At 45.2% G+C, this 21,015-nt stretch overlaps 3 protein-coding genes across 4 annotated transcripts; 2 read left to right on the top strand and 1 right to left on the bottom strand.

Moving 5' to 3' along the window:
- Positions 1-1,962: 1,962 nt before the first annotated feature.
- stk17b (serine/threonine kinase 17b (apoptosis-inducing)) lies at positions 1,963-7,918 on the top strand. The gene is made up of 8 exons (XM_044132702.1): positions 1,963-2,117; positions 2,288-2,444; positions 4,162-4,374; positions 4,451-4,589; positions 5,223-5,349; positions 5,602-5,650; positions 5,765-5,944; positions 6,252-7,918. The coding sequence occupies exons 2-8, from the start codon at positions 2,323-2,325 to the stop codon at positions 6,472-6,474; spliced, it is 1,053 nt and encodes a 350-aa protein (XP_043988637.1). The 5' UTR covers positions 1,963-2,117; positions 2,288-2,322; the 3' UTR covers positions 6,475-7,918.
- lg11h2orf69 (linkage group 11 C2orf69 homolog) lies at positions 7,766-14,221 on the bottom strand. Its single transcript, XM_044132703.1, has 3 exons — positions 13,704-14,221; positions 10,066-10,304; positions 7,766-9,535 (listed from the first exon to the last, which is right to left on the bottom strand). Exons 1-3 carry the CDS (start codon positions 13,992-13,994, stop codon positions 9,070-9,072), a joined length of 996 nt encoding a protein of 331 aa, XP_043988638.1. The 5' UTR covers positions 13,995-14,221; the 3' UTR covers positions 7,766-9,069.
- ftcdnl1 (formiminotransferase cyclodeaminase N-terminal like 1) lies at positions 14,218-19,337 on the top strand. Of its 2 annotated transcripts, XM_044132704.1 has the most exons (7): positions 14,218-14,347; positions 14,819-14,867; positions 15,302-15,420; positions 16,349-16,444; positions 16,616-16,771; positions 17,489-17,677; positions 18,442-19,337. In XM_044132704.1, exons 3-7 carry the CDS (start codon positions 15,306-15,308, stop codon positions 18,873-18,875), a joined length of 990 nt encoding a protein of 329 aa, XP_043988639.1. In that variant the 5' UTR covers positions 14,218-14,347; positions 14,819-14,867; positions 15,302-15,305; the 3' UTR covers positions 18,876-19,337. The 2 variants fall into 2 exon arrangements, with proteins under 2 accessions (XP_043988639.1, XP_043988640.1); XM_044132705.1 differs by lacking the exon at positions 14,218-14,347 and having other exon boundaries at positions 14,440-14,867; positions 18,495-19,337.
- Positions 19,338-21,015: the final 1,678 nt, after the last annotated feature.

Genomic DNA, 21,015 nt, shown 5'->3' with positions numbered 1-21,015 from the left:
AAAACATAAATTAATACACAGAGGAGCCCAGACTAGACAAAACACAAGAGTAGAAATAATTCATAAATTTACTCAAGTCAGAGTAAAAAAGTATTTGGTAAAAAGTGATAACTGATCAAATTATCAATTGTTTAATATTTAATCATCAGATGGACCAAAATCTAAAGTTAAAATGTTGGTATTTTATGGATCAAAATGATAAAATCAGTCAGAAGAAAATATTTCGTTCAGTAAAGTGAAAGTTAAACAGAAGCTGCAGGTCTGAGTGTTTCTGCTTCAGGAAATCCACAAACTTCCTCGTTTACTTCAGCTGTGAAATCAATGAGGTGAAAGTAAAAATACTCCTAAAAGTATGTTTTTAAAGAAAGATTAAAAAAGTAAAAGTAACTAGTTACTCTGAAGATTTAAATATGTGGCTGGACCTCCAGAGCTGCATGCTCACAATGTTTCATCATGTTTCCAGTTCAACGGTTCAGCTGAATATGTCTGGACTTTGACTAGGCCTTCATTTAGTTTCTTTGAGCCTTTTGGATCTTTAGGATCCATCAGCATCACTCTGCCACCACCGTGCTTCACTGCAGCCTTCATCCTTCCAGAACATTCTCCCAGATGATCAGGATGTTGGATGTTTTCTGGTTCTGTTGGACCTGCCGGATGAGCCGCTGGTTCTGCTGGTTCTGCTCTGCAGATTAAGATCCTTGATTACATCTGGACTTAAATTTGAATAAAATGACTCATTTTATTCCAGCTGGAATAACTTCCAAAGTGACTAAAATAAAACATTTCTGGACAGAAGAGTGGCTCACAGTGACGTTAAAGATTCATTTTTGAATTTCCTCGGGTTGTTTTTTGTCTTATATCAAACATTTGTGATGCTCTGAAACATCTAAATGGGTCAGACAAAGGTTGTGTTTTATAAACCTTTATCAGATTATTAAAAAACTAAAAGCTAAATTCAGCCTTCTCGCTTTAACTGCAGCTGCTGCGAGAAAATCTACCAACTTCCTGCGGGCCAGGTGGAGAAATACAGGAAACAACAAGAACCTGAAAAGGTGCTGAGTTGCCACGGCAACGGCCCACAGCACCACTCCTCAAACAGTCCCAGTGTGTCAAACTGCTGGGTGCAACACCTTTACTCATCAGTCAGGTTACAGGAAGAGCTTTTACGCTTTTCAAAGGCCACCGCCTGCAGGTTGATATGGGCGGTTACCCAGGGCAGCATCAGAACCGGGGGAGGCACATAAGAACGGCTGTTTGGTTAAAACATTTACAGCCCTGTGAAAACCACTCAACCCCTTATAGACTTTAAACAGGCTGTTCATGCAGGAAAACCCTCCAGTGTGTCCAGAACAATTCAGCTGAGCAAAGTGGGTCAAAACTCCTTCACAGTGGCGCACAGACCCACAACCTGCTGCTGCTCAGGGTGTACTTACTTTCCTACATAGGAGTCATAATGAGAGCAGAAGCACTTTTAACAAAGTCAAGACTGAAAGGAACAGAAGTCCTGCTGAGATTTTAAATAAAGAGAGTAAACTGAAATGTTTCTTCATTAAATTTGGACTTTGATGATTTACATTTAAAAATGTTGAATTTTACTGTTTGTGCTGAATTATAAATGTGTTTAAAAGCAAAATAAAAACCATGATGTATGTATATATATTATAATTCAGCCAAGAGGTCAGATAATTCCTATATGACTTGGGAAAAGTTTTTATTTTTGACTTATTTTAAATCAGATGTCATGACCCATTTCTCAAGTAGCCTTTATACCAAATACTGTTACTTGAGTAGTTTCTTGGATGTAAGAATATATTGAAGTCGTACTACTTTTACTTGAGTTTATTTTTTTACTTTACCAACATCTACGTAAAGGTCAGCAGGAATGGAAATATATTTGCCAAATGATTCAGATCCCGGGAAGGAAACGGAATTCCCATGGCTGTTCGAAAGAAAACTTGAAACTTTTATCCAAACACGCCGTGCGCATGCGCCGCAGTGGAGTGACGTGTCTGAACAGTGTCAAACGGGATGTAAAAATGATCGAAAAGGCTCCGGATAAACCAACGAACCAGGTTTACAGGACCCAGAACCAGCCGTCCGGATCGCTTCACAGCCAGGTGGGTTCGGCCAGGAGGAGCCGAGAGGAACCGACCGCTCGAACTCACTTTTGGACCGGATGATTTAGAAGTAGTCGAGCTAACTTGGCGACAGTTGGCTAACCGGAGTTAACCCGTAACATGGTGACCAGTCTTAACTAGCCGTGCGGCTCGGTTCTGCTCTCTCGCAGTGCTGAACTCTCGGAACCGAACCGGAGGACCGGAGATGTCTCGGAGGCGGCTGGACAGCCGCAGCGGGCTGCCCGCCGGGCTGCTGGCGGAGACCCAGACCCCGATCAGCTCCGAGCCGCTGGAGATCGCCTATGAGGTGACCGGAGAGCTGGGCAGGTGAGCGGTTCGGTTCTGATCCGGTTCGGTTCTACTGATTGGCCTGAACCGAACTGGACCCCGACCTCATATTGATGATTTCGGTTCTTCAGTAATTTTAGAGTTTTTAATGAGTCTTTAGCTCCTGATCTGATCTGAAAGAAAAAAAAAAAGTAAAAAATTTAAATTGTTCGGATAGATGAGCGGAAATGATTTATTAAACTTTTATTACAGAAATAAGAATCGTTATAGAACATTTTAATTCATATTACAGCTTAAGTACAGCTGTATTTACCGATTTTAAGTACATTATGATCTGTTTTTAGTTTGTGATTGGTAAAACCTTTATTTGTTTAAACATAAAGATAAAAAATTGATGATATTTCTGGCAGGTTTCCTGTTAAGGTTCCAGTTTTTAGGATAATTTCTGTATTTATGAAGCGATTTGTCGTTTGGGTCTCTGGTTCTGGTCGGTCCGGTTTGAGCAGGTTTATATTGTGGTTTTCAATCTAATCTAAATATCATTAATATTTATATTTTAATGTTTCTATAAATCCAGTGTTTGTTCTTAAGGCTGTGCGGTCCGACCCGGTCCAGGTTGTCCTGGTTTATCCAACTGGACCCATCAGAAGGAATCGGATTCTTTTGGTTTGGTATTTTCAGAGGAATGTTTATTCTGTGATCAGGTTTTGATCAGCAGACAGAAACCAATCTGCCACCTGATTGACTGACTGATTGCTTTATGACCCGTCTGCTGCTCTGGCCGCCATGGACTCTGGACTTTAACCGGGAACCGCGGTAACCATGGTAACCACGGTTGCGGTCATGTGAGGACTGCTAGCGCTGTGCTGGGTGTGATAGGTGTGAGGAAGAACCGGAGCGCAGAAAGGAGAACTGGACTCCATGTTGGTCTGAAACAGGAAGTAGAGAAATCTTCCAGCTGATCTGAGATCAGGCGGTGTTTGCAATGTCCAAGTTGGAGGAACCAACAGGACCGGACTGAAGATTGGACCACTGACTGCCAGGCAGCACCAGCCGATCCCAGACTGGATCTGTTAGCACTGCATTTAGCCAGTTAGCATCAGAGTGAACTTTGACCTCTACCTGGAGGATTTAGTCTGGTTTTATGGGATTCTTGTCCTGAGATGATTCTAGAACCGCCTGGCCCAAACGGTTCTGATTGGTTCTGATTGGTCCAGAGGTGGAGACAGTAGATGTGGTCAGCGTCTGTGTGGAGAACATCTGGGATCTGATCTGAGCTTCAGCGTCTGGGTGGCCTAGATCTACCCGACCGACTGGACCGGACCGGACCGACAGGACCCGACCGACTGGTTCTGGGAGGAAGCTGAGTCCAGTTCTGCTGATCAGAACCTGATCTGGATCTACAGATCTACAAACTGTCTGAAGATCTTTGCTGCCATGGCGACGGCGTTCTCATCAATATTATCATCAATATGATTATTTGTTGTTTTTTTGTTCCACATAAAATTTGTTTTGTTCTGCCCAGAAAATCTATTTTTATTATTTTAATAAATCTAATATTTTCATATATTTCCTTTTCATAAATATATTTTCCTCCTGTTCAGTCGGATCAGAACCAGCAGCAGGTCCGACTGGTTTAAACTTTTTCCCAGAACCGTCTGATCCACTGAACGAGTGGTTCTGGGGAATCGGGTCTGATGTTCAGACCGGTCCGGGTCCTCAGTGGGTTCTCTCTGACCTCTGACCTTTGACCCAGGGGGAAGTTTGCGGTGGTGAAGCGCTGCGTGGAGAAAAGTTCAGGGAAAGAGTTTGCTGCCAAGTTCCTGAGGAAGAGGAGGCGGGGCCGGGACTGCCGGGCCGAGGCCGTCCATGAGATGGCGGTTCTGGAGCTGGCCCGGAACAGCCCGCGGGTCGTCAACCTGTACGCCGCCCACGAGACCGACCACGACCTGGTGCTGCTGCTCGAGTAGTGAGTGGACCTGGAGCCTGCCGGGTTACGGTTCTGACTTGGTTCTGACTCGGTTCTGACCCGGTTCTGTCTGCAGCGCCGCCGGCGGGGAGATCTTTGACCTGTGTGTGTCGGAGGAGCTGCTTCCTGAGGCCCAGGTGACCCGGCTGATCCGACAGACCCTGGAGGGGGTCCAACACCTGCACCAGAACCAGCTGGTCCATCTGGACCTCAAGGTCTCACACACACACAACCAGAACCAGAACATGAAGCGGGTCCAATTAAGCATTCAGAAAATCTCTGGGTTCTTTGGTGCAATTTTAATTTTCTGACTCCATGTTTAAAACATTAAACTAAATTTATTTACTTTATTTTAGTTATTACAGTTTATGAAACATTTATTCTGGTGAGGCAGCAAATGAACCAACAGCTACTGGACCGGTTACCGGACCAGAACCGCTTCACCACCCGACCAATAGAAACGCTCTTCCATCCCCGTGGCGACCAATAGAAACGCTCTTCCATCCCCGTGGCGACCAATAGAAACATTGTTCCATTCTCTGCAGATTTTTCCTCCATCTGATTCAAGGTTCTGCTGATCTGGGTCGGTCCAGTTAAAGCCTGGAGCAGAGGCTGAACCTGACCTGAACTTTGACCTGAACCGGGCTCACTGGGTCGGGTCAGACCAGATCGGACCTCTTTGTTTCTTTGCTGTCAGAATCCAGGTGGTTCTAAAAGCAAATATTAGTCAGAGTGGAGAGTCGGCCGGCTAATGATAAGGAACACTTAGTACAGTGTGTTGCCATGGCGATGGCTGTGTAAACACGCTGACCCGGTCCGGTCAACTCGTCCTCCATTTTCTCCTCCAGCCGCAGAACATCCTGCTGACCAGCCTGGCGCCACCAGGCGACATCAAGATCGTAGACTTCGGCCTCGCCCGCCGCCTGGGGACGGCCGGCGAGCTGCGGGAGATCCTGGGAACGCCCGAGTACGTAGGTAAGACTCGACCCGACCCGGTCCGGTCCGGTCCGGTGTGACCCGGTGATCAGACCTCCGTCTCCATTAGAAACGAACTGAAAGCAGATTCCAGGTTTTCTTTCTGCTGGTTTCAGACCTCAGGTGCACTCCACACTTTTCAGATCCGTATCCATAGAAACGTTTTAAATCTTGAACAGTTTCCTCTGGCTGATCCGGAAACAGGAAGTGATGAAACGCTGTGAATGACCTCAGACTTCCTGTGTGTTTCAGCTCCAGAGGTTCTGAACTACGAGCCGATCACCACGGCGACGGACCTGTGGTGAGTTATCGGGCTGGGGTTACCATGGCAACAGTATCATGACGTCCGGTTAGACTTAATTTACAGAGTTTGTCCACCTGAAACATGGTTCTGGTTCTGGTTCTGACCCGGCAGGAGCGTGGGCGTCATCGCCTACATGCTGGTGACGGGCGAGTCGCCGTTCCTCGGAGACGACAAGCAGGAGACGTACCTGAACGTGTCGCAGGTCAACGTGGACTACAGCCGCGACGCGTTGAGCCGCGTCTCCGAACTCGCCGTCGATTTCATCAGGAAGCTGCTGGTCAAGGCGCCAGAGTGAGTACGAAACCGGGACTGGACTGGACCGGACTGGCCTGGATCAGGACTGGACCGGGACCGGACTGGCCTGGATCAGGACTGGACCGGGACCGGGACCGGACTGGCCTGGATCAGGACTGGACCTACTGGGAAAGCCTGTTATTATTATCGCTGTTATTTTTGCTGACTTGGCGAGTCTCTTGCCAATTTAGCCGTTTTTCAGAACCTCTGGAGACGTTTTTTCTGGATAAACCTTTGAGTTGATGTGGATCTGGATCCACCCAACGTTCTGATGACCCGTTTCCCTCTGACCTCTGACCTGCAGGGACCGGCCCAGTGCCGCAGAGTGCCTCAGTCACCCGTGGTTGTGGCAGCAGCCGCCGTGCCTGAACCCGGAGCCGGTTCTGGTCCGGCCCGTCCGGGAGCGGAGCTGCGGCGCCAAGTGGGCGGTGCCACTGGAGGACAAGGAGAACTTCCTGGACTCGCCCCATTCCCACCCCAAGAGGTTCCGCCTGGAGGAGGACACGGCCGGAGACGGCGACTTCTGAAGACGCCCAAGGCGACGCGGCGCAGACGGCTTCTTCTTCTTCTTCTGTTTTAAATAGTTTTAAGCTTCCAGAAGCTCTAATCTGCTTCACTGATCCTCCAGTCCAACCAAAGATAGCAGCTTCCTGTTTCTGTTCAGCAGCGCTGCTGGACCCTCCTCCATGATGGCTGCACTGCAGCATCTATTTAGGGAAATCTATGCAGTTTGAATCTATGCCTTAAAGTAGGAAAACCCGTTGGGTCACCTGGAAGAGCCGCCTGCTGCCGTCACCAGCAGAACGGTTCCCATCGCCGGCCGGATCTCTGCACCCAAACGTAGCTCAGGGTTTAGTAATAGAGCAGCTGATGTTCGCACGTCGCACCGCACACTGTTTCCTGTCAGGACGTACGGCAGCTAACGGGTGCAGCTATCAACACTTGAACGATGAAACTCCAAAACTAAAAAGCAAAACTCTACGAAGGAAACAGGCAAAATGGAAAACAGCAAAAAACATCCGGTATGAAACGTAAACTCAGTCCTCCGCTCCACTAGGGGGAGCCTGGAGTCGGTAATATTACCTACAAAAACATGCTGCTGTTCTATTTTATAAAAAACTGTATTTGAAAAAGATGTGAAGTATTTCTTCCTTCCTCCAGATGGTTTGGTGGTCGGCGCCCCCTGGTGGCCTGGAGGGTTTCAGTGGAGGAGTTAGCAGAGTTTCTGTTTCCTGTAGTTGGTTGTTTGAGGTTTTCTGATTGTTAGTTTTTGTGTTTCAGTCAGTTAGCATCATGTTTTCATCGTGTTCGCGCCGCTTGGCCGCCGCTTGTCGCTTCCTCTGTAGCACTTACGGAGGAAGTGTGTCTGAAGCCATTCCAGTGATCATCTCAGGGCGCCGCTCCGCCTGCCACTGGCCTGCTATTGTTATTATTAATGTTATTTATGTGCTGGACTGATTCTGGATGTTTTATGAAACGATAAGCTCATGTCTTCATGTTGGCTGATTGTGGAGGGAAGCAGCTGATTGAGGAGGCTTTTATTCTGAAAGGAACTGAGGGAAGTAGAAACGTGTTGCAGGACGAATCTGAAAGATTTGAGTTGTTGGGCAGCTGAAGGAGAAACGAGGGAGCAGAGGAAGTGAGAGAGGCGGCTGACCTCATGACCTCACCGCGGGGCACAAAGGGCTCTGTGAGGTTCGCCCCGTCCCGGGACGCCCCGCGCCACCGCCGCTGTAGGGAGCCAGTCTGACATCAGCTGCTTCACTGGACCTCCATGTTTGTTCTGCTGATTCAGTCACAAGCACAGAGACCAACGGCTGAAAGGATGTAACTTTATTTTTATTTGTTTTTTAATGTTTGAGCGTAATTACATCTTCAACAGAAGAAATAATCTGTAATCTGATAACTGCTGGCTAATCTGTAGGCATCACACAGCAAACTGGAAAAGCTCATTAAAGTTGTAGAAAACAGCATCAGTGTGGTGTGTCTGTCCCAGTGGCGCCCCCTGCTGGCCACCAGCAGCACGACAGCAAGGAATGAATCAGAAGTTACATTCAGCAGAAACATCAGGAAAACGAGCCGCTAGCGTCACACTGCTAACTGAGGAGGAGGAGTAGGTGATGAAGAGGGAGGAGCTTCATCCATCATGGAGGCCAATCAGAGATTTTATTGATTATTGAACCTTTTTAATTTCAGAATGAACAAATTGATCGACATTCAGCTGCTGAAATCAGAACTGGATGGATGGATGTTTGGATGGTTGGATGTTTGGTTGGATGGATGGTTGGATGTTTGGTTGGATGGATGTTTAGATGGTTGGATGGATGTTTGGATGGATGTTTGGATGTTTAGATGGTTGGATGGATGTTTGGATGGATGTTTGGATGTTTGGTTGGATGGATGTTTGGTTGGATGGATGTTTAGATGGTTGGATGGATGGTTGGATGGATGTTTGGTTGGATGTTTGGTTGGATGGATGGATGGATGTTTGGTTGGATGTTGAGATGTTTGACTCCACAGTGGAGATAAACTGGGATGTTTTTGTTTTGGAGGCGGTGGTGGCAGCATCATGCTGTGGGCTGGTTTTCCTCCTCAAACCAGTGACTAACTGGGTCGGGTCGAGTTCTGGAGCTCAACAGCAGAACCAGAACCGCCATGTTTCAGTTCATCAAAGGAAGAAAAATAAACCCTGGATTCAGACTGAAGGAATGAGGCTGTTTACTTCTGGTACGGAGGGCCAGAAGAGACAAAATTACATTTTAGCTCATTAAAAAGATACATGTGCATTTATTTAAGACACTTTATTAAATATGAAAATTAATCATTTAGATGCAAACTTATAACAGCCGATGCACAAAATGAATCGTGTTTATTTATGGTTCCTGTTCCTGTGGTCAAAGTCACCAAACAGGAACCCTTTATTATGTTTATTACATCAAACATTTATTTATTTAACTCAATGAGGTTTAATTTAGTCATTTTTGGCCCTCCGTACTCTGAATGCTACATCAGATATAATTTGGTTAAATATAAAATTAACATGAATTCTTCATGTTTCATCAAATGTAAACATGTTTCCCGTCATGTTCGTAAAGTTCTAAGACCAAAACAAGAAGCAGAACTCAGAATTCCAGGATGACCCGGAAGTGGTTCTGGATGGACGGCGGCTCGTCCTGGAAGTGCAGCTTCCTGCTGGGGCAGGCGCCCAGCTCCTCCAGGGTCTGGATGAACACGCCGTACTCGCGGCCCACCCAGGCCCGCATGGGGTCGCGCACCTCGTAGGGGGTCACGTGCGCGTGCACGGACATGCCGCTGGCCGCCAGCTCCCGCAGCGCCTCGCGGTCCGTCACCCAGGTGCGGCTGCCGCCCGGGTGTCCCCCGTCCAGCCAGAACACGTCCGAGATCCGCCGCACGAAGGCGGCCATGTTGGGGTCGGCGCGCGCCCCGAGCAGCTCGTACACCAGCTGGTTGAGAACCACGCAGCCCTTACTGAAGCCCACCAGGGTCAGGGAGAACCCGGGCGGCAGACCGTCGGCGCCCCCTGCAGACGGCAGCTTGGCCCGCTCCATGGCGTTGGTCAGCAGCGACCTGACAAGAGAAGAAGAGTCTCATTATCATCATCATCACCTGGAGGACCATCAGCTGTGATTCTACTTCCTGAAGAGTTTAGAGGTTCAAACAGACAGAATCATATTTACATCCAAAGACCTGAAATGAAATCATCAGGATTCCTGCAGAACTCAGCAGGTTTTCTGTTCATTTCTGGACTTTATGCTAACGCTAACAACACAGCAACAAAGCTAATGACTGATCATCACAGCTTATTGATCAGCAATAAACTGTGTGATGCATATTGAGTTCTGATACGGTCCAGACAAGATTCAACGGGTCAGAACCAGGTTGGATGGACAGACGGTTGGATGGACAGACGGTTGGATGGACAGTGATTGGGTTTCTTGGTGAAGTGAAGATGATTACTAAAGCAGATCTTCATCATCTGGACAAACGGACAGAAGGAGTCTGGAAATAGGACTTAGTTCCCCAGATGTTCCTGCCTGAAGAACCTCCTGGGTCCAATCGGACCGACCGACGGCTGGCCGATGGAGAAGGGAACCAACCTGAGCTGGTGAAAAGCTCCTCCGTCGGCGTTGTAGGCGGTGTGCTCCGGCGCGCCGAACATGTTGCTCTCCACAAAGTTCTGGTAGCAGCTGAACTTGTTGAGGTACATGTGGGAGGCTTTGACCACCCAGATGTTCCTGTTGGGGAACCGCTGGCCCAGAACCAGGGCCACCTGCTCCAGACTCCAGGACAGCCACTGAGACGCCTCCGGCTGCAGGGCCATCTCCTCCTTGAAGTTCTGCCAATGGAAAAAAACAAGAGCTTTAATTCAACGTCCAGAGTGCAACCTCACAAAACAACCACTAGGTGTCGTACTAGAGTGCCAGACCAATCCTAATCCAAACGGTTCTGGAGGAAACTGCTCTTGACCAGATCTTCAGTTCTGGCTCAGGTCGGTGAGAACCAGCATCTCTGTCTACTGGATCACAGACAGCTTCTCCTGCACCAGCAGGACAGAATCTCTGGTTCTGTTCTGTCCAGACGGAACCAGAACAGGTGAACGACACCCAGAGGTGCCTAAAGTCCTTCACTCATCAGTAACTACTGCCCAAAGGTCTAAGGTTTCTCTGGTGGCCTCAGACATGGAGATGTTGATCTTCATACCAAGAACCCAGTGAAGGTTCCTGCTGGTTCCCATCAAGCAGGAACCTTCACTGGGTTCTTGGTCTCTGATAGAAACTCTAAAGCTTTCAAAGCCTCACACTTTAAATCACACAACAATCCGGCGTATCTGCCGCTGAGCCGCACTGACACTTGGCTAGGCATCCAGCTAGCTCATCAGACCTGCTAGCATCCTGTGGGATTGTGGGAAATGAAGGAATTTGTCACTGGAAATGAAGACAATGTCGGTTCTTTGATGAAATCTCAACGCCCGCGTCCAGTGAGTGAATAATGCTGACGGTTCACCGAAATACAGACGGTACCCCCGAGTATCCCCATGGGATCCTCTGAAGAGTTATTACATACTCAAAATTTCTTACTGGAGAAAGAAATGTGAGTATTTGGTTTTAAATCCATCCATCACTCTAATAACACTGATGTGGTTTTAAAACTACAGCTGAGAGACGAGCAGCTTCGCTGTTCAGCTGCAGGCTGCAGGCTAGTTAATTAACCAGCTAATTAATATTTGAAGCTTAGATATTTAAAAACTACATTTTATGGTTAGTTTACAAAATTACAGAAACATGATTTTAACTCTAACTGTAAACAGCACCAAACAAAAATGAAGTTCTGAGTGCAGTAAAGTTTTCACACCCCGTTGCGTCGCAGTTTGAGTCGGAACATTTCCTTAAAGTCGCTCTGAGGCTGAAAATGGATTTAAACGGCAGAAACACGGAGGTAGCATCATATCAGGCGACCTAAAGATTCAGAAGCCAGAACATAAAGGTTCTGAGTTCAGATCCATTAAAAAAATGTCTCTCATATTTCTCAGAGCCCAGTGACCCGGTGACCTTTGACCCGTTTCATCCCGAGCATCTCCTCAGGGCCGAGTGGGACTGAACACAACGACCTCATTCAGGTTGTTTACATGCTAACGTCACCGTCACAGCATCCCACAGGACAAAGGTCTCTGGGAAAACCGGGACGCCGCGGGAATGCTAACGCGCTAATGAGCGGCTAACAATGGATAAGCGGGTTGGAAGTCAGGAAAACTGAGGGAAAATGGAGCGCTGTGGGGTCACCAGAGGTCAAAGGAAAACGGTTTGATGTCAAAACGAAACGAGTCCAACAGCAATCAGTCGGTGCTGACACATGAAATCTGTTAAATTATAAATACGGGATTTACTGCAGATTAAACCAACTTTAACATATTCATGATCCTACTTCACACATTAAACAGTTTCATATTTTGAACTAAAACCCAAAGTTTTATTTCTTTATGTGAAAACATTCAGTGTCTGTCAGTAAACGATGGAGGGAGACAAGCGTTTAGTTTGTGCTGCTCAGGATGACGAGACGAGAGCCGGCGATCTGTTTATCTGTGCTACCCATAAATCTGTGCTACCTGTAAATCTGTGCTACCCATAAATCTGTGCTACCTGTAAATCCGTCCTACCTGTGGAAGTTTTGTTTCATGCGTTTTATTTCATCACAAATTACGGTAAGCTTTATTTATTTTATACCTGCTTTCATTAAGCTGCTGTTTTACTTTATGTTTATAGTTTACATGACAGGCAGCTTATGTTTAAAAATGTCTTTAGTTTGTCGTCTGTAATGTCGTTACTGTAAACAAGGTATTGTTTGGCGGAAATAGCCCAAAATACGTTGTTTTTTGGGCTATTTTGTCCCTATATTTTAAATTATTTTAGTTTAATTACACTCTTTTTTTATTATTAAACTTTGCTAAATAGATGTGAGATTGAAGCTGTAATAACTGTGTAATATTAGAGTATATGAATCATATCCTATCATTTCAGTGACCTGTGCAGTTTGGTGACACATTGTGGCTCATTTAATAAAGTTGGTCATACAGCAGATTAATGCACAAAAAGAGTTGCGCTGATCTGTATTAGTTTTTAATTTAATTTAAATAAAAACCTGTTTCTCCTGTCTGATACTCTTTTATTCTTACAAACCTCTGAATTTAAAATATTTTAACAGGTAGGATATTCTAGTAAAGGATTAGTGCAACATCTACAGCTTTTCATTTTAAACTGGTAGGATATTCAGATACAGGAAGTGATCTTGTTGTGGTTTCGTCATGGATAGAAATTGTTCCGATGCTAAGCTAACCATAACTGCTAAGCTTCCATTTCAGTCACTCAGATAATGTTATCCAATATATTTAACATTAACAAACGGTTATAGTTTTCTGATTGTAAACATGACGGTAGCAGCTTTGGACGGGTAGCACGGACAGACAGACTTAGCCATCTATCCGAGCTACAGTAGGATAATCTGACGAGGTAGCACAGATAGTCAGACCACAGGAACAAAGAGCTGCTCTGAAAATGTTACAGGAATCTGAATAAATTTAAAATATAGGTGAACGCCCCCTACTGGAAGATGAAGACACTACCAATTGATCACAGAACGGGTTTACTAGCCGATTTCTGATATACAGATCAGTTCCCTTGAATAAAATGACACAAATATAAATGCATTAAACATAACTTTGACATTTTTCTTACTGTGTTTACATGTTTAGGCTTATGTCAACTAATATTAATATTTACTATTAACTTTTTTTACTGTTAACTCTTGTAGTATAAATAATAGTCTTCCAACCTACCGAACCCGTCTAGAAGCAGCATCACATTGTGAGTTCCAACACATGCACTATTCAACACGACAGAGGATCAAAGTTCTTCATTTACTTACATCCAGAAAACAGCTGCAATAATTACTTTCATACTATCCAAATGTTTTTTATTTATTCAGTTTTTCTCATTTTCATTGTAGCAAGATTGTGAGTTGAGTGAAACTCATATTTTTATTAATTTAGATGAACATATGTTTTCCTTCCCTTTGTAGTGTTATTAATATTTGAAATATTAGCTTTTATTTTAAAATAATTTTCGTAACATAGTTTTATTTATTTTCTGGGCCCAGCCCCCTTCAATTGCGCGGCTTAGTAACGCCCCTGGTGGACCTCTAGCAGCGGGAAGGAGTAAAAACCCCTCGGGTAAAATCTGACCTGGATGTCTCCATGGAAGAAGACAACGTGTCTGTTGCTGCCCCTGTCCTTGGTTCCGGAGCAGCTCTCCTCGTCGGATTCGGGCCGCAGCAGCAGCAGGTCGTTGACCCGGTTCGGACCGCAACCGGAGACTCCGACCAGCCGCTGCAGCCGCCTCCCGTTCGGGCTGCCGGAGCCCTGCGGCCCCCGGAGCCCACAGTGAGCGGTTCCCGCCACGGAGCTCATGTGTTCGGCCACGGTGATGAGAGAGATGCCCGCTGCTACGGCTGCTAATGCTCTGGAACACAACATGGACTCCGAGCCAACATGAGTTGACAGTTTTCTGCTCCTCTGCGCAGGCAGTAAACACTGCTGCTAGCAGACAGCACAACAACGACTTCCTGTAACCTCGAACTAAAATAAATACTCTGTCAATTAGCAAAAATGACCCGCCTCACACTGTAGAACATTTTTAAAGAAATGTATTCAAATAGTGACAGTTAGAGACCGTTTGTAACCACAGAGAGGCGCTGTTGATCAAAACTACAACCTGTACTTCCTGTAACAAAGATACAACACAAGATGAGTCACGCCTCCTTCCGGTTACGGTGCTGGTCAACCAGAGAGCTCTTTAGCGACATTTTTCTGCGAACCAAATAAATACAGTAAGTACGGAACTAGAGCCTTTAAGAAATGCAGATGAAATAACTTTGGAAATTAACGGACGTGGGCAGAGTACCGACTTGGCTCAGTTCAGTTCAGTTTAGCGTAGCGAAATTAGATTAGTTTAACTTAGCTAAATTTATCTTAGCTGGTTGGATCAAACTGGATGTAAATGTTCTGTATTTCAAGTATTTTAACTCGTAAACAAACTGATTGGTTTAAATTGAGATCACAGGAACCAAATTCACCCAGCAGAGATACTGGAAACCCAAATAGTAACGGCTAAACAGTGAACTATCTTGATGTTTGAACTTCAGCTGAGCATGTTGTGGTGTTAAAGTTCTGCTCATGGAGCTGAGTTAATCAGGACTCACTGCACTAAATGTTTTTTCCTCTCATACACCGATAAATGAGTCCAGTTTGCTCCAGGCTGGACTTTGGACCTGTTTTCTAACTGCAGGTTCTGTTCACAGGTTTGGAGCAGATACCGTCCAGCTACACGGGATCCAGTTCCTCTGAAAGGTAACTTGCTCATGCGTTGCTCCATGAAGTCAGGATTGGATTTAGACTTTGGCTTTATGGGAGTTTTTCTTTATTTGGATGGATTTTAGTTTTACTGTTGCTTATGTAATTTTGCAACCAGTTTCTTTGAATAAATAAAATATTTAATCTTCATTAAAAAGTTAATTAAAATCATTTATAGGACCAAACATACAAGGTAAAGAATCTTTATGTGCAATAAAAGGAGTTATTGTTCATCAGTCATAGCATTTGGCTCATGGATTTGTTTGACGATGGTTTTGTTGGTTTCCTGATGGTTTTGTTGGTTTCCTGATGGTTTTGTTGGTTTCCTGATGGTTTTGTTGGTTTCCTGATGGTTTTGTTGGTTTCCTGATGGTTTTGTTGGTTTCCTGATGGTTTTGTTGGTTTCCTGATGGTTTTGTTGGTTGTTGCAGGAGCATGGCCTCTGGGACGCTGAGGTCACGTCTGGTTGCTTGTCTTCTGAACGTCTCTGAGGCTCGCAGGACGGACCTGGTGGAGAACGTGGCCAAGGCTGCTTTGTTCGACGCAGAGGGTCAGTTAGTCTCATTTATCAGTAACTTGATTAACACTTAATATGAACATATTTCATGATTCTCTGTATGTAAAGTCTAATAAATAAAAACAAGTATTTCAGTATAAATGAGAATTATGCATCTCTTAGAGTTGCTTTAACAAACTGTTTCTAACTTCAGAAACCTTATTCTCATAAACACAGATTCTCTTATATTGTCTGACATTGTTATTGCTTTTTGATCTTAATATTTCTTTAATTATCAAAGTTTTACTTGGGCCATTTAATTTAAAGCTATCACAAATGTATTAATTTAATTTAAATTAAATGGCTTATGTAAGCTAATTTAAATTAAGTTTATCTTAAATTAGTGTGGTCTAATTTATCTCAAATCAGCTAAATGCAACTTTAATTAAAGCTGAAGTTAAAGGAAATTTAAGATAAGGTTTAATTTGATTTAATGAGATAAATTAGTAAATTATTAGTAAAGTAGATAAATTATTAATTAGATAAATCTAACTTAAAGTTAAACTTATCCTGTTTATCACAAGGTCTTTATTTTTGTGTTTGTACTTGTTTTTTTAACAGGAAGGAGAAATCATCTTATTCAGAGAAATGCTGTCCAGTTATTATGCAGATCAGATTTTTATAAAAACACGTCGGATGTTACTGATGGATTTTAAATCGTTTGACAGAAACATTTCAAATCTTTGAACCAGTTTCTCCTCTGACTGCTAATATACTATCATGAAAAAGAAATTCTTCTAAATCACCAACTTCAAATTATTATTTGACAATTTTCAATGACAAGAGATCATCAGAGTCACAGCCCAAACCTCCTGGTGAAAAAATATCACAGATTTATTATTGTTATTTCCTGAGATGTTTGCAATATTGGATATTTATTAGGGACGAATATCAATTTGTGAACGTTGTCGTCGTTCATCAGGCGTGCAGCGGAAGGAAACCACGGTGCTGAACATCTTCAACGATCAGGACTATAACCGCTCCGTCATCACCATCGTGGCCTCCATCGACTCCATCAGTGAGTACCCCCGGGCCCCCGGCCCCCCGGCCCCGCTGGGATCCAGATAAAGATCTCGGCAGGAACGGCTCTCCAGCCTTAATAAGCTGTTCCTCAGATTCAGCAAACGATGTGATTTTTTCCGGACTGTTTTATCTCCCAGCCTGGCTCTAAACGCGGCGTTTCCTCCAGGAGACGCGGTGCTGTCTGCGTGCCAGGAGGCCTGCGCGCTCATCGACATGCGCGGACACGTGGGCGTGCACCCCTGCATGGGGTCGGTGGACCTGATCCCCATCTACCCGCTGGGGGAGGCGGTGGGGCAGCGGGAGTGCGTCCAGCAGGCCCAGGGTGAGTCTGGGAACCTTTCAAAGTAAAACAGGAAGTGAGACATGGCGGACAGTTTGTTACACTGTAAAAAATTAACAGGAATATTTAGGTTTATTTTGTCTGACATACAGAAAAAATATCGGTGTTTATTTTACAAGTCACCACGTTATTCATACATTTTTAAGTTTCACAGTTTTAAACTCAATATTTTGTTTTCATATTAAGAACTAAATGTTTAAATATTTAGTTTGGAACTGTGATATTTATAAATGTATGAATAACGTGATGAAAATATGACTTTTTTCCTACATTTTTCTCCCTCTCAGGTTAAATCAGTGTTTCTCAATTCCGGTCCTCATGACCCCGCCCTGCATGTTTTAGGTGTTTCCCTTCTGCTACACACCTGGATCGAATCTGTAGGTAATTAACAGGCTTCTGCAGCACAATAGAGGTACATCTAAAACATGCAGAGCAGGGGGGGCCTGAGGACTGGAATTGAGAAGCGCTGGGTTAAATAAAGCTAAACGTTGCTGTTAATTTTTTGCAGTGTAACTTTACATCCTGGCCCGGTGGGTTTGTTCCTCCCATGTGTTGATTAGTCTGTCGCTGCTGACGGAGCTGATAATGAGCCGCTGCAGCAGCAGCAGGTGCTGCAGCCTCTTGGTGTGATCACAGGTTATAATTAGCTTGTCGCGGCTAACTCTGCGGCTAACTCTGCTTCCTGTTTGGGTGGAGCAGCGGTGGCGCGCGGCCTCACGGAGACCGTCCACGGCGCCAGCGTCTTCCTGTTCGGCTGGGCGGACGCGGCGCTGCAGCGCGGCCTGGCCCGCAGGAGGAAGGAGATGGGCTGGTTCCGGAAGAATCCGGACCTGCGGGCGCTCACCGCCGACGTTGGGCCGCCGCCGCGGGAACGATACGGACTCACAGGTGACTGCAGGTCAACCGGGTCAACTCCTCAGAGCCGGTCCAGCTGAGCAGAAACCAGGTGTTGGTTTATATTTCAGTGTAGCTCAGAGGTCAAAGGGCTTCTGCATTTTAGTTTCATTTTCAGTTCATAATTAATGACCAACAGACTCATCACTCTAACATATTAAATTAGTTTGAGAGAAGATAAATGACAGATGAAAATGACTATTTGCAGAAGTGTTCCCACCACATACAGAGACGCTGCTTCTTTGACCTTTGACCTTCCTGCAGGTCAGTAACTGAATCAGCTGATGAGCTGAAACAGAAGCAGCTAAATATAGAAGAAAGTCCGAATTTATTTATTTAATCATCAGAAAATAATTGAGGAGGAAAAAGTTTCACCAAACTGTAACTTTCTGTTTATGGATGTTTTTCTCTTAACTTTTGTTTTTATATAATGGTAGGTTTATGAGCAAACACCAAAAACTCCCATCTGCTCTGTCGTCATGGCAACGAAATGGTCAATGAGGCTTTGTTTGGTTAAAATATATTTCTCTGTTCTTTCAGCTGTTCTCAAATACAGTTTATATGAATAAAGAGAGGAGAAAATAAAACAGATGAAATTCAGACTCATTTTAATAAACAGTTGAAACTGAATCAGGATCTTTATCTGGTGAACTATGAACATGAATCAGTTCATTTAATCAGCCTGAACTGATTCTAGAACAGGTTTTTAAGGATGGTCTGGTTCTGATCCGGTTCTGATCTGGTTCTGATCCCTGCAGGAGTTGGAGCCAGTCCCTACGTCATGAACTGTAACGTCTCCATCGACACGCAGGACGTCGCCGTCGGCCGGCGCATCGCCGCCGCCCTCAGGGAGTCGGCGCCCGGTGGGCTTCCTGGGGTCCAGGTGCTGGCTCTGCCACATGAGGGCGCCGTGGAGATCGCCTGCAACGTGGAGAGCGTGGCGGGAGCCGCGCCCAGCGGCCCGACTGATCCTCTGTGGCCTCGCTTCATTGTCGACGGACGGCCATACTGCCACGCCCCGGCCGCCCTCATCACGGCCCGAGTGGCGGAGCTGGCGGGGCAGCTGGGGGTCGGGGTGAAGGGCACCGCCCTGGTGGGGTTTACCCCCCAGGAGTGCAGGGGCTTAGCTGAGCTGGCTTTGTCTGAGGGGATCGGGGAGTTCTGGAGGGAGCAGCGAAGGATCCGCATGTGAAAACCGACCAGAAGAAAATGGCTGAACTGCAGATTCTCCGCCTTACCTCTGTCACTGTGAGGGGCCGTATCACATTAAATCAACTTCATTACATCATGTCATTCCCTCATCGAAACCAAACCTGGAGTGTTGCTTTGACTCTTTCATGTTTGAGACATCCTTTCATCTCCATGGCAACCATTCAGCTGAGCAAAATGCCTGGGTGGACCTAGCCCCGCCCACGAGACACAGATCCTCCTCTGAGCTGCAGTTTCCGAGCTTCCACCCCCTGGAGGCGGAGCTTCAGAAAGAGCAGGAGCTTTTAACTCTGCCCGTTTGATGGTTTATTAGATTAAAATTAGTTACAAGAACAAAGACGGCAGCCATACCAGAACAAGACAGAGAAACGTTTCATAGTCTTGTGGGGGACAGAAAATGGACTTTATGTGGTTCTGTTTTTAAATATAAACACTTGACAAGCTTCTTAAGTTTCTGTGTGTTTTTGTTTTCAGTATTTTACGGGAAAATGATCGACCCTTTTCATGCAGGAGAAAACAGGTTTTTAAGAAAATGGCCGCCTGTGGGCCGTATCCAATCAGAACGCGAGGTGACGGAAACACAGAGACCAAACAACTGGCAGCAGAAAGTCCGGTTTCTCTGAACTGAGAGATTTTCCTGCCTGACGGCAGCCTGTGAGGAGCAGCCGGTCCTCCCGTGGGAATATTTGTTGGGAAAATGGTTTTTAGAAGGTGAGGAATGCTAACACACACACACACACACACGCACACACACACATGCGCGCGCGTTGCGTCTCTTTAGGTAAGTAACAGTGTAGTGGAACAAAGCTGCTGCTAGCTGACGTCATGACCAGTTCAGGTTCATAACGTAAAAAGCAGCTTTGTTCAGTTTCCTTTAAGCTCCGCCCCTTCCCTCATTGTTGCCTCCGCTGTGTTGACGCTGCCAGAGATTGACCGATCTGATAAGTTTTACCTATCGGCAGATTAATCTGTGGGTGGCGTGTGGAGCGGAGATCAGTGGAAATGTTTCCCACCTTAGAGGATGTTTTGGCCAGTGATCGTTACTGACGTCGGACCACTTTTTTCAGTAACAAGTAATGTAACGCGTTGCTATTTCAAATCCAGTAGTCAGACTACAGTTACTTATCAAAATCATTTTTGTGTTACTGCGTTACTATCTTCTTTTGTTATTTAATCGTATTTCCTCTACGCGTCTTGTCGAGTGACCGACGTCTCTATGCAACAGAAATGTAAACAATGGAGGGAGATGCGCATTTTGTCGGTGGAAAAACTGGAACTATTTTTGAGTTTCTGTCGACAAGTCCGATTATTACAAGCGGCTTTGGGCTTCATTTTTTTAAAGTCGCTTGAAAATTGAATGAGTTGCTAGTTGCGCCTTTTTGGGCTCGTTTTTGAACGTGAAGTTGCTCATTTGGGCTTTGAAATAAGCAGAGACTCATAATAAATCCCAGAATTTGTCCGTCATTAAGGGAGTCTTACTCAGTCTCTCCTTGTTCATCATTTCCAGGATGATCCGTCCCGCTGTGTCTTTGTTAATGTCAACTTAATTTATTACCTCTGAATGACGTCGAGCTTCGCGTTGCGCTCCAGAAAACGGCAAACATCGAGACCAATATGAACAGCGCAATAAACGTGAAAACAACCACGAATGAACGTGTCCGTTGTTGACAATGATTATAATGGCAAGTTAGCACCGTTATAATAATTAATATTACGGTAAGTGTCACAAATCTGTGCAACCATCTGAGCTGTGGAGCTTCAGGAGGAGATCTGTACGCTGCGCTGACACCAAACGCAGGGCCGTAACAGAATCTGGAGGCTGGGGGGAGGGGGGCTTTAAAATCCTACTTAGAGTTTTCCGACAACAGTGGATCACACAAATTACTCACGTTTTTTGTTTTTTTGTACAATCTCCTCTTCAGTTCAACCTTATAAGTGGAGACACATTGTTGATGTTACCATTATAAAATAGCTGATAATTAAGTATTGGCAAAGCTCAGTGTGATTTTCACAGGAGGCGGAGCGTTGTTGTTAGCAGCTGCTGAAAGTAACTAAAAGGTTCCTTTTAATGTAACTTAGTTACTTGCAAGTCAAGTAGTCAGTAATCTAACTAAGTTACTTTT

This window comes from Gambusia affinis, linkage group LG11, assembly GCF_019740435.1.
Source record: "Gambusia affinis linkage group LG11, SWU_Gaff_1.0, whole genome shotgun sequence".
Taxonomy (NCBI): domain Eukaryota; kingdom Metazoa; phylum Chordata; class Actinopteri; order Cyprinodontiformes; family Poeciliidae; genus Gambusia; species Gambusia affinis.
The sequence above is the reverse complement of the archived record's forward strand: the minus strand, read 5'-3'. Positions and strand labels throughout refer to the sequence as shown.